Raw genomic sequence first — 13,360 nt, forward strand, 5'->3', positions numbered from 1 at the left:
TTCCATCAAACAGTATTGTGGACATGGTACAATACTTGGACCCCGAAAAAGTGTTAGCTGTGCCCTTTACGTTCATTTCAGGCTGGAATCCTGGAGTGAGAAGATTTGCTAAAGGCGACAACCCATTGTCACCTTGATGATCTCATCGAAAGTCAACACAAGTAACAACGGAGCTTTCCGTTGTTAGAAGAGATACAATATCCCCTGGGGACGAGGTTGGATTTCACCCTAATTTATTTATCAAATGTAGTTTTGTGGGCGTACAGAGTTATCTACCGCCTCAGGGCGTACAGAGTTTTTACAAATAAAATAAACACACAAGCTTAACCGTTTTGATGAAAATTTCGATTTTTAACGTTCACCGCATGGGTATATTACTACAATGATTCAGATGCCCCCTGAGTGGGCATAAATGATTAAAAAAATTATTGCTCTGGTCCCGGACCCCTTATTTATCTGAGCTTCTTAATTTACGACGGTGAAGAAAAAGCCGAATTAGAACTCTTGTGCTCAAAAAACTCAAAAAATATATAACTAATAATTTAGTTTGTTACAAGCTCGTGAGCTTGTATTAAAACGCAAATGTGTCCTACAAGAATGGAAATTTTTGCCTCTCTGAGCACCGACACGGGAGTCGTCGTGTGTTCGAATCTCATCTTGGTAACTATTTTTACTTTTTTTTCTTTTTTCTTTTTTAAAAAGATAAGACAAGTGTTCAAAACACTTGTTTAACTAACTAGTAAATAAAGGTGTTTCCACCAAACCTTTTAAAAGTGAATGTAGGCAGAATTAACTGAATTAATGAATTTCGCAAATTTTGGGGTTTGTGGGTTTGTGGTCTTTCTTCTTCCTGTCAGTCGGTTCACCCAAGACGGACCCATCGAAAATTAAAAGTTCGAGGAATTTTCCGTTCAGGAAGGTCTCACAAATCAATTTTGAAAAATAAGTGTGTAACAAATATTATTGCGTATCTGAATAGTAACAAAAATCCCAATTTGATAGACAGCTTTTTGTAAACTTTATTCGCGAGGTTGTTTGCGTATATCATACGTCTTGTTTTTTTTGTCCACCTTTTTTTGTCCGATAATGTGTAAGAAATAAAAAAAGTTTTTTTCATCAAAATCTAGATTAACAACTTGCGTTAAAATTTATGCTTGCAAAGAAACGTTTAATATGTATACACTGCAGGTAGAATTATGCACTCTCCTTAAAAACGTTTCAAGCCCACCGTGTGCTATTTCCTCAAAATTTGCTTTACTGGTTATCAGCAATTTCAGAAATTTTAGAATTAATCGACCGCCTGAGGCGGACGGACCGTCATAGTCGGTTAGGGCACGGTGATGGCTAGTTTCTACCGGCAAACGTAACACAGTGAAGCAGGTCCAACCACACGCTCAGGTTGCTATTGATTTGACATATTAGCTTACCCTTTCAAAAACAAAGAAAATGTTTTCCGGCCGGCTGCATCGGTTTGTCAAAATGCTCAATTAGAAATAAGAACTACTATCCTAACGTGAATATTTTGAGTATTCGGCACCTCGTTAGCCATACATTCTTGGCGCGTAGTTACAGTAAAATGGAGGAAGTGAATGTGCTTCTCTTGTCTTGTCCTGTTTTGCTGTTTTGTTCTTTCCTGTTCAGTTTTGGTTGTTTCATGACAGAATGTTTATTTTTATTTTTATTATCTTTGTTATCATTTTGTACTGAAGGATGGTCATCATCTTCCCATAGCTCCCCAACCTACTAATGGTGTTCTCCCAAAATGCAATTTCTTGTATCATACCATGCAGATGATAGTTTGGAAAAAGGCGCTTAAAAATAAAGGAGTTAGTAAAGTTTATATATAAGTTACTTATCAAGAAAATCTTAATATAAACTATTTAAAAAAACTATCAAAAACAGTTCTTTTAAATGGGAACTCCAGTAAAACTCACTTTTTTCTTTTTCGTTTTATACGTACTCAGAAAAGCATAAGAAATAAAAAAAAACTTACTTCACTTGTTTTCCTTATTTAAAATTGTTGTACTAGCCTTCGCATATTCAATTTTTTTCTCATAAAAAAACAGACAGGCGAGATTTCATTTAGGACTGGACCCGATTATAAATAATGACATCACATTGTGCAGAAAGTTTAGGCGAGCACAGAGATTGTTCATGTTAGAACCTATAGATTACATTAAATCGCTTTTTGTATGTAATTTACGTTTAAATCTTTAAAAAATGGTTAGTTGCTTTGCGTTTCGATGTACCAATCGACCAGAGAAGTGTAAAGAAGTAAGTTTTCACAGAATCCCATCTGTGAAAAAGAAAGAACTCAAACAAAAATGGCTAAACAAAATACGTCATGCGGGTGATCTACCAAGCGATCAAAGTTTTTATATATATTTGGTTGGTGCACTTGACAGATATATAGTTCTTTTAAAAGAGTTCTCCAGGAAATAAACTTCCATATTAAAATATTGCCACTTTGTAAAAATGCCATTTTAGCTGGTGAACGCGATCAAAGTTTCTTATTTCTTTTCATTTCATTATTTGTACTTCTATTCACAGAACACAACCAAATAACGTTTTGTACATTTTTATATTAAATAAAAGAACATTATACCAATTTCCAATACAATCACCGACAAAAAAGTTTTCTAGTTACACATGTATCTTTTGTAGCGCTCAAATTTCGATTCTTTGTTTTTCAAAAAAGAAGCTTTTTGATGGCAGGACATGCCGAATATTTTCAGGGATTAGAAAAATGAAAACAGACGGTAATTATTCAAAAACTATAAATAATAAAATAAACTTACCATGTGGTAGGGAAGTTCTTAAAAGAACTGTTTTTTATGGTTTTTTATAAAATTTACTTTATAAATAACTTTATATATAAACTTTATTAACTCCTTTCTCTTCAAGAGCCTTTTTTCAACTATCGTCTGCATGGTATATTACAAGGAATTGCATTTCGGGAATGCTCCAATCGAGTTCGAGAAAGTGCGTAAGGTTTCTGAGGACAACCCCCAATTTAATTCGAAAAGTCACCCGGATGTGTTAAACATGGAAAAATTAATAAAAAGCACTTGCTAAAACATCAAGTAAGGTGTTGTTCTTTTTGTTTCTTGACCTAACGGCGCAGCATTCCTCTACCACTTTTGTTTACATGTTTGCTTTGTCGGCATAATTGTATCATCTAACCACATATAAAAGGGAGATAAGCTGTTTTCTAAAGACTTACTACTGGAGCCTGCATTATGATTATCTCTTCTCCGTAAGAATTACACATCTGTTCAACCACTTCATCCTCAGGGTGGAACTTATAGTGCCAAAGTGTCTCGAACACGCTGGGTTTGAATACATGGGTGATATGAAAATGCAGCAAATTGATAGCTGACAAAATTATTTTTATAATAAACAGGGTTCGAATTAGCAGTTTGCAATTCTCAATTTGCGAATCGAAATTCCATTTTTGCTAATCACTTTGCGAAGAAAATAATAAAATTGCAAATCGAAAATTTTTGTGTTACTTTCTTTTCTTGCTTTTGCATCATTATCATCATCATTCTCGGCTTAACGTCCGTTTTCCATGCTAGCATGGGTTGGACGGGGTATATTAATGACCCTCTTCCAATCTGATCTAGACTGTGTTAGATCTAAACTCAACTTCCTCTCTATCAAGTCTGTCCTTATAACCTCCTGCCAAGTCTTTCTCGGTCTGCCTCTGGGCTTTGCCCCAGGAACTATCAAGTCTCTACACTTTCTTACCCAATTATCCTCCTCATTCTTTCCAAGTGCCCCAGCCAATTCAATCTTCTTATCTGGATAACATCTTTAATTCTACGGAGACTTAGCCTGCTTCTTAGCTCATCTGAACTCTTTCTGTCTCTCAGACTGGCATTACACATCCACCTAACCATTCTCATATCATTCCTTTCTAAACGGTCAAGATCTTCCTGCTTCACTGCCCATGTCTCACTACCGTACAACATAACACTTCTTACACAGGCCTCATACAACCTACCTTTTACCTCAATTGACAGGACTCTGCTAGTCAATAAAGGAAGTAACTCTCTAAACTTTTTCCAAGCAGAACCTATCCTGCAAGTAACACTTCTTCCAACACCCCCTTCACTGCTTAACATATCGCCTAAGTAACAGAAGTTCTTAACTATCTCTAACGAGCCACTGTTGTACATCATTAAAGCTGGAAATACTTCATTCTTTATAATCTCACCTTTGCAACGCTTGCATACAAACTGTATGTCAGCTCTTAACCTTCCACTAATACTACTGCACTTCTTATGTACCCAATGCTTGCAAGTCTGACAAAAAAATTGAGTTACCACCAACCCCTTTCCTGCAAACTCCACAAGGCCACTTTCCAACTACAAGGTCACACTTGGCTGCAATGCTACTTATCGTGACTTTAGACTTTGCTGTGTTTACCTTCAGCCCTTTCTCTTCTAGTCCTTTCTTCCACTTCTCAAACTTTTCAACTAATTCTTCCATCGACTCTGCTATGAGAACCAAATCATCTGCATACAATAACTCCCATGGACAACCTGTTCTGAACTCCATCGACAGCGCTTCTAAGACTAGAATAAACAACAAAGGACTAAGTACAGAACCCTGATGTACACCAACATTTACACTAAATTCATCACTAAGTGAATCGTTAATCCTGACACGACTTCTAGCATTGCTGTACATAGACTGAACCATCGTAACTAGCCACTCATCCACACCTAATTTTCTACCAAATAACTTTACGTGGCACTCTATCAAAAGCTTTCTCTAAATCTACAAAGGTTCATTTACAATCAGAAGCTTTTGGAGCTCGTAGAAGCCGATTTTTTTCTTGTTTATGATACATTTTTAAATAGAAATTTCTGCTGACTCAGCAATTTTAGTGTTAAGTTAAAATCTTTTTATTATGTATTAAGGCCTATATTTTTAGGAAATAGTAAAAAAATGGTATAAATAAAACACTGAGTGAATAATTCAGCTATTTGGACAGCTAAAAAAGTTACTGTCATATTTATTCTCGTTCGCAGCAAAATATCCTTAAAAAATGTCAATTTGTTTCCTTAATTCTCCTTAATATACTTACTTTTGTTCTCATTTTATTAATAATAATAATAATAATAATAATAATAAAAATAACGCTATATATGTATATTTACTTTAAAGATCTTTGCAAGAGCTATGTTGCAAAAGATTTAACAAAATCTTGGAAATAAATCGATACAGTAATTATTTTCTCATAACTTTCATTGTTACAACTTAAGGTTGCTGTAAAGGAAAAAACTCACTTGATAAGTAGTGTCAAAAAACCCTTATAATTTATCAAAACTTTTATATTTTTTTTTAATTTTTTTTTGTTTCTAAATGCTAGATGAAAGACTTATTTGATGGTGTTATTTTCTTGAGATGTTAATTTTCCAAAAAGAAAATATATAATGAATTAAACACACCATTTTTTTCAACATACATTTTAAAATGGCTTCTTTTTCCGAACGTGTGGTTGCAGACTTCTCGTTTTTGCACTATTTAATAGTAAAAATGTAAATAATTAAATGTAATAATTACATTTAGCATAAATGAAATTCAAAAAGGTTCCCAGTTTTTTTTTGTAACAACATCGTTATGAAGTTATTTGTAATTATATATAATCATTCAAAAAATTGCATATTTTTTTTTTCTGTCGTCATAATTCGCTAATCAGTAATTTATACAAAAAAATCTGGGAACCTTTTGTGCATAATTTATGCATGTTTCAGATTACTGAAAATTTCAATGAGCCAATAGGAAGCTTTCGGGAAAAGAGACCACAAACGTAAAGGCATCTATGCAAAAATTTACTAACGAGATATTTGTTTTTAAAGATTTTCATAGGTGTTATAAAAATGTGTGAACTGAGTATGCAGAAATACGATAGATAATATTTTTTTCTATATGTTATGAATTTTTTGCAAAAAAACCTAAAAAAAATTGTTTCCTTTACAGTAACCTTAAATAGATAGATGAAAATCAAATCCCCTTGGGTATATTCAATAAATCACACCCAAAATTATTGTTGTTTAAAAAAGTTTTACACCCATAGTTTTTGTTTCAAAGTTGTGATGGTGGGTCAAATTTTAAGGGGCAGAGCATAAGCGTGCAGATACATACAAGGGGGAAGGGGATGTTGAAGAATTAAAAAATTTTTAAATACAACTAATGCTAAAAAACCCTGAATCAGGCTTTTTCAGAAAAATTTGGCGTGTGTGCTTTTAAGCGTGTTAGATTGGTGATACGAGTGCTACTGCACACCTCTTCTTTAAAGCAAGCCAAATATGAAGGTTTCATGGTTTTTTGATGTGTTTGCTTTCTACTATCATGTTTGTAAGAAACATTTTCTCTTTGAACTGGACTGAAAGTAGTTTAAAGTTTATATGATACAGGTAACAAAATTCTTTTCGATTTGAATAACTTAATATCTGTTTTTTGATCTATTTTGCTAGCTGCTTATGTTTATTTATAAAATGCTTAATGTAATTTCCAAGATAGATTGCAATCCTCAAAAATTTTCAAATCCTCAAAAATGGATTGTGTGTGTTGTGGTTCAAGGTTCTTACTACAGGAGCAAACAAATGTCATTTTAACAAAAAAAATTATGTTCATTAATTCACCTGTACAATATCTATGCATTGATAAAGTTCGAATGCAGGTCTAAAACTGCTGATGAAAGAAAATGTCAAAATTTGCTATTACTTAATTATGGCATCATAATTAAGTAATGAAACATAAGCAAATCTGAAGTTCTTTTATTTCGAGAAAATAAATTTTTGCGATATTAAATATCCAATTAAACATCCAAAAAAAATGAGTTTTGCAGGATTTATTTTTGCGAATTGGGCTCTCAGCAATGAAATTGTAGGATTTTATCTTGCAAATGTTTATAACATACAATATTTTTTAAATACGCTATATTTTTTTGCGAATCGGAGGTTTTAAGAGTATGATAAACAAAAATCAAAGGTTAACATTTTTTTTGAACTGTATTTTATTAATTCTAAATTCCCCGTATCTTACGCCCCTGAGAAATTAAATGAGCGTCCAAACTGATTCCCAAAGCCAATGCGGTGGAGGCCAGAAGACTGCAAGTGGCGAAAAAAACTATTCAGTGTGTTTAACACTTATTTTTGGGAATGCCATTAAACAGATATTTTCACAGGACTTATTTTTGCAAATAGTCTTCCCAAAATTTTTATTTTGCAGGACTTAAATTTGCAAATATTTATTCCACAATAATTATTCTGCACAAATTTATCCCGCATTAATTAATACACATAAGGTGGTTCAATCATATAAAAATGATTCTTGAGCAGGCAAATTAGCGAATTACAGATTTTAGTTTCTTTTAGACCCGCAGATTTTGCTAATATTTACGTATCCTGTTAACCTTGGATATTTCCTAATAATTTAGATATTTCAAAATGGAAAAAACTGGAATAAATGCTAAAACACAGAAGAAGAATGCTAAAACTAAATTGGACATCTGCTTTCAGCACTGCTTTACAGAAAGAATAATCCAGCGACATACCCTGGCTGCTGCAGTGTGTGAAATATTAAAACATACAATGTTTATGAGATATCAAATACCAACACCCTTTTCTGTGCTTCAAAATGAAGTATGTCATGGTACAGAAGCACAAACACAGACAATGATACCAAAGAAATCTGTATTGAAAAAATCAAAATTTGTTAAAAACTTTGCGCTTTGTTTAAATGCTGTAAGTGATATTGTTAAATTAGGAAAAGTTCAAAGGATATTTGTACTTTTTGGTTCAACTATTGTCAGCCCAAAAGAGACAATTACAATTGATATAACAAAAGTTTATACGGACGACATGGAAGACATTGTGAATACTGAAATTGAATCTTATAGTAAAAAGGTTTGCAGAACATTAATGCGTGAAATTGTTACAAATGAAGAATTAGCAAATATATCGAAGTTACCACCCAGAAAGATATTCATTGTATTACATTTACAGAAACCAATGCCACTTGAGTATACAAGTGACATTTTTCTACCAAAAGTTCAATATAGACTGCCCTCTCGTGGGGTTTTTCATACATTCCAATTAAGCTCACAAGAACATTTTGAAAATGTTTGCGATGGTGTGGTAAATGGATTTGGAAAATTAAATTTAAACGAGTCAGATTACTGGTATGCTTCTACGTTAGATTTACATGGATTCAAAGAAACTTTACCTGCTGCCAATGGTACAGGCTGGATGTAGGTCTACTTTATTGTTTTATTGACACACATTGAATCAGACATTCAGTTTGACATGCCATATTAGGAATTTGAAGAATTATTATATTAACTGGATGTGGTCGATTTTAATCCTTCATCAGACATACAAAAGCAAAACAGTATAAATAGATAATTTTTAATAGCAATTATAGAAAAATATAATTAATCAATTTGTTTTTAAAGCAAACTATAACTGATTACCGTGATGGCTTTTAAAAAATATAAATCTATGTTTTTTTATTTAAGCTGTACTTTCTAAAACTTGTAAATATAATTTTATACTGATTTCTTGGTTTAAAGCGGTATCAAAATTCGTGTACACAAACCACCTTATACAATTATGATTTAATACTGTCTAGATATAATTGCTTTGTGTTTTTTAATATGCTTCTGGTTATTCAATTTTTAAATACTTATTTTGACAATTCAACAAGAGGGAAGTTAAAAAAAAGTTGTTTATCTCGTTTTTTACAAGACACCACAGGGATGTATGTATTAATATTATATATATTTATATTTTTATTTATAATTCCTGTATGTTTATTTTTGGCAGATTTCTGGAAAGCTAGTAATTTTATCAATATTGTTGTTTTTGTTGTTGTTGAGTGAAGCTTGTGTAGTAATGAACTTAAAAGATGACATTGTTCCAAAAGGAAACATGCATAATGATCCTATTATGCTACAATCTGTTTTTAAAGTCTTAGTATGGTTATCTTTGAAAATTGATAGTGGCTGCTGAGGGGTTTTAAATGGTAGTTTTTGTAACTTAGTGTTAGAGAGACGCTTTATTTTCAGAGGGTTGATGCGTGGGTAACGAAACATGTATGCAGGAAAAAATTAAAATGCTGAAAACATTCGCAAGAAAACTCCTGCTTTGTGATTAATTTTGTTGTTCTGCTTTTGTTTTTTTTCCAGACATAATGAAAGTGGATAACTATGAAGACTTGGTCAAATGTGGTTACTTAGAGATGAAGCTGCCAAGAAAACACAGAAAACTTGGAAGACAGGTAATTTTGATGGAGTTGTTTACATTGTTGTCTCTCTTACATGATTAAGTTGATTCGCAATTTTCTATACCATAGAGGCTTTTTTCTTGTTGAACAGAACTAAGTGCACTTGAAAGTTGTTGCTTGATAAAGTCACCCGATGAAAATTAACAAAAAAACGCCTTAAAATTTTGTGTCATTTTTTGTGGTTTTTGTTGTGGAACATACAAGACTGCTGTTAAAATTATTTTTGTACGAACACTAGTATTTGAATCTCATACTAAGCAAGGAAGCCAGTTTTTTTTTCTTTTTTGCTTATAATAAATTGACTAGGCATATAGAAACCAGTTGTTCTTATCGAGATTGCAGACTGAACTTGTAGAAACCAGGTTGTTTACATTTAAAATTTGAACATGATTAAATTGAGTTTTAAATACCTTCCTATTACCATGGTGATAATTAATGGAGCAGATTTAAAATTTTATTTATAGTGTACGTGTGAAGTTAAAAGCTGTTTGTTTGAGTGCTTGTTATCAGTTCTGTTCATTAAAGATGATTGCATTAATATGTTTACATGGTGATATATTAAAATATTGTTTTCGTGTGCTGGTATTTTTTTTTTCATCATCATGATTTTATGTTGAATATTTTCTAAGTGACTTCAAAATCACCAATTTGTCGTTCAGAAAGTCAGAAATGCTCAACAAAACCAGTCACACCTGCAAACATACCCAGACAGCACTGCGGTGGACGCGTTTCTTTTAAAAAAAATAATAATAAGACAAACCGTGATGACACGGGTGAGAAAATAAAAACGAGTTAAGAACACAAAATGTCTTTTATTAAACATAGTTTGAAAAACCAAAATACATGTTTTGTGCGTTGCTATACCTGTTGCTGGCGATTGGGTGTAAGATTTTGGAAACGGGCATCCATAAAGCAACGTGCTCATTTTCCGACGTCCCTCTCCCTTTATGCACTTGTACCCTTTTAGTCTGACCCCCTCCCCTCCTCCTGCTTTAGTTATCCTTCCATAAAAAATTACCGTGTTAACAAGCTTGCTAACGACAGTGCTTCTACATGGAACTTAATATCATGTTGTTTTCTACCGTGTAACAAAACGAACACTTGATGTACTCAAAAGAATGTTTATTGTTTTTTAGGCGTGGAGACGAAAATGGTTTATTCTCCGACGTAAGTCGTCACAGGGCGGACCGAGGTTGGAGTATCACAAAAGTGAGGAATCATGCTTAAACGCACAAAACAAAACTGTTGTAGAATTAAAAACTTTAACGAAAATAGATGATTCAAATAAATCGAAAAGTCGAAGTATAACATTCAAATTGATATTTGAAGATACTTTCCTCACTTTATCCACGCAAAACACGAATAACATGAACGAATGGATTCGCCTTATACGAAAATTTGTGGCGTTACCGGTACCCAAACCAACGCCCTTATTACCGGTTGTTGAAGGTAGCTTTCTATTACGCTATTATTATTATTTTTTTTAATTTTATTTCCGACCTTTTTTCTCTATATATCACATTTTCTCTTTATACCATATTTTGTCTATATACTATATTTTCTCTTTATACCATATTTTCTCTATTTATATACCATATTTTCTCAATGTATCATATTTTCTTTATATGCCATATTTTCTCTATATATCATATTTTCTCTATATACCATATTTTCCAGTCACAGTGTTTCAAGTAAAATGTTTCTGTTTAGGTTCTTTCCAAGTGACAGTAATATATACGGAGGATTCAGAAAGTATGAATTTAGCTGGAGAATATTTGATGGTGGTCACCTCTGAACACCTGCTTCTATATCGAAATAGTAACGTGATAAATAGAAGCGATGAAGTAGGAAGAAACGGTAGCGACGGGAAAAGTCGAAGTACTGAAGTTGCAAAATGGGATCTGGATGACATACCAAGATTCCGGTTACAAAAATTGAACCGTTTAAACGACGCTGAGAAAATTTTTATCGTTAATTTAGCTAGGTTAGTGATTTGCGATTGAAAATCTGCAAAATTAGGTTTGTGCGAATCATTAGACGACTGAGTATTTAAGCTAATGAAGAAAGTCGAAATCCAAAGGTCATGCTTGCACTGAGCTATGCAAAAAATATAATAATAATATCTAAGAATATCAACACATGTTTGTAACAGTTGCAAACTAAGATATTGGACTGCTTTTACTTTGTAGCTAAATTTAAGTTGAATATATTTGTTTTTTTTAAACTTGTATATTTTAGAACCAGTCAAACTACTGAAGGCGAGTTTCAATTTTTAACACAAAATGGACGAGCGATATTAGAAACAGTCAAATCTCGTATTAAACAACGCAGTCGCAACAATGAAGATTCCCCACGTTCAAGTCCTGTGGAGGAGGTAGCGAATTCTAATTCAAGCTTCGGCGTAGAGGCTTCTCGCTCAAGATCATGCTCTGGTCGCAGCCATATCTCCCACCAGTCAATTCCAGACTCAACTGTTTCGAAAGTATCAAGTACTTCAGATAGAGAAATTCCAACTCGTCTAGTCTCGTCTGATTTCTCGACTTTTTAGTACATGTGAAAATATTTGAATCTATGTGTACATTATCTTCTTTTTTTGTAATTAAATTTTTCATAAAGAAATTTGTAGATATTTATATATATTTAAGAAATAGATAAATGCAGAGATTACAGGCTCATGATATTGTGTTGTAATTTTTTAGTCAACTTTGCTTAGAGGATAATTTTTGCATCCACTGGTTTTGATATCTCATTATTATTGCCTTTATTATTATTATGTAGTATGTAAAAATATATTCCTCTGTCAAAAATACGGGAGATGCAGGATCAGTTTAAAATACGGGAGATGCACGATCAGTTTAAAATACGGGAGATGCACGATCAGTTTATAATACGGGAGATGCACGGTCAGTTTAAAATACGGGAGATGCAGGATCAGTTTAAAATACGGGAGATGCACGATCAGTTTAAAATACGGGAGATGCAGGATCAGTTTAAAATACGGGAGATGCACGGTCAGTTTAAAGTACGGGAGATGCACGGTCAGTTTAAAGTACGGGAGATACAGGATCAGTTTAAAATACGGGAGATGCACGATCAGCTTAAAATACGGGAGATGCACGGTCAGTTTAAAATACGGGAGATGCAGGATCAGTTTAAAATACGGGAGATGCACGATCAGTTTAAAATACGAGAGATGCAGGATCAGTTTAAAATACGGGAGATGCACGGTCAGTTTAAAGTACGGGAGATGCAGGATCAGTTTAAAATACGGGAGATGCACGATCAGCTTAAAATACGGGAGATGCACGGTCAGTTTAAAATACGGGAGATGCAGGATCTGTTTAAAATACGGGAGATGCACGATCAGTTTAAAATACGAGAGATGCAGGATCAGTTTAAAATACGGGAGATGCACGGTCAGTTTAAAATACGGGAGATGCACGGCCAGTTTAAATCAGATTTTTTTATTAAAATGTTTTTTCACAATGGATGTCCACAAAAACATTTGTGCATGAGCAACATGATCACGAAGCAGTAACTTGCTTTATCACTTGATATTGTTACAAATACTTAATTTGCAAAAAAGAATAGAAACGAACCCACAATTAAATCAACCGTAGCCTTGTTGTAGAGCGTTTGCTTCCAGTGCAAGAGGTTTTGATTTAGAGGTTTCAAATATCGGCCTATTCTTATGCTCAGCATAAGAATAGGATTGATATCTTAGGCGGTTGTCAAGTCAAAAGATTACTGTGCTTGCATGCCTTTGATATCGCTCGGAAAAAATATTCAAAAAACTGTATAGGAATATAATGAAAAAAATTCAATAGAAAAAAACGTACAACAAGATGGCCAAATTGTTTGAACGTCTATACCTTTTTTAAAATTTATAAAACCACAAAAATGTGTACAGTTGATTCCCTCTAATTCGAACGAGTACTCAGTTACTGTCAATTTTCTTTAAGAAACTGTTATAAAAAACTTTTTACGAAACTTTTTTTTCAGTCCCTTCGGCATGATTCTCTTTCTAATTCGAATTTCAGAGTGTCGTTTGGTGTTACCT

The 13,360-nt window shown here is 33.2% G+C and overlaps 2 protein-coding genes across 2 annotated transcripts; both read left to right on the forward strand.

Annotated features, from left to right (window-relative positions):
* The first annotated feature begins 7,105 nt into the window (after positions 1-7,105).
* On the forward strand, positions 7,106-8,861 carry LOC130613920 (MAD2L1-binding protein-like). The gene has a single exon (XM_057435282.1). The coding sequence runs from the start codon at positions 7,464-7,466 to the stop codon at positions 8,268-8,270; it is 807 nt and encodes a 268-aa protein (XP_057291265.1). The 5' UTR covers positions 7,106-7,463; the 3' UTR covers positions 8,271-8,861.
* On the forward strand, positions 8,636-11,978 carry LOC130613919 (uncharacterized). Its single transcript, XM_057435281.1, has 5 exons — positions 8,636-8,775; positions 9,203-9,294; positions 10,437-10,749; positions 11,011-11,284; positions 11,539-11,978. Exons 2-5 carry the CDS (start codon positions 9,208-9,210, stop codon positions 11,846-11,848), a joined length of 984 nt encoding a protein of 327 aa, XP_057291264.1. The 5' UTR covers positions 8,636-8,775; positions 9,203-9,207; the 3' UTR covers positions 11,849-11,978.
* Positions 11,979-13,360: the final 1,382 nt, after the last annotated feature.

This window comes from Hydractinia symbiolongicarpus, chromosome 11, assembly GCF_029227915.1.
Source record: "Hydractinia symbiolongicarpus strain clone_291-10 chromosome 11, HSymV2.1, whole genome shotgun sequence".
Classification (NCBI taxonomy): domain Eukaryota; kingdom Metazoa; phylum Cnidaria; class Hydrozoa; order Anthoathecata; family Hydractiniidae; genus Hydractinia; species Hydractinia symbiolongicarpus.

Coding starts and splice junctions, on each gene's coding strand:
- LOC130613920 (XM_057435282.1), top strand. CDS start 7,464: ATGGAAAAAACTGGAATAAATGCTAAAACACAGAAGAAGAATGCTAAA.
- LOC130613919 (XM_057435281.1), top strand. CDS start 9,208: ATGAAAGTGGATAACTATGAAGACTTGGTCAAATGTGGTTACTTAGAG. Junction 10,750..11,010: donor CTTATTACCGGTTGTTGAAG/GTAGCTTTCTAT, acceptor GTTTCTGTTTAG/GTTCTTTCCAAGTGACAGTA. Junction 11,285..11,538: donor TTTATCGTTAATTTAGCTAG/GTTAGTGATTTG, acceptor TGTATATTTTAG/AACCAGTCAAACTACTGAAG.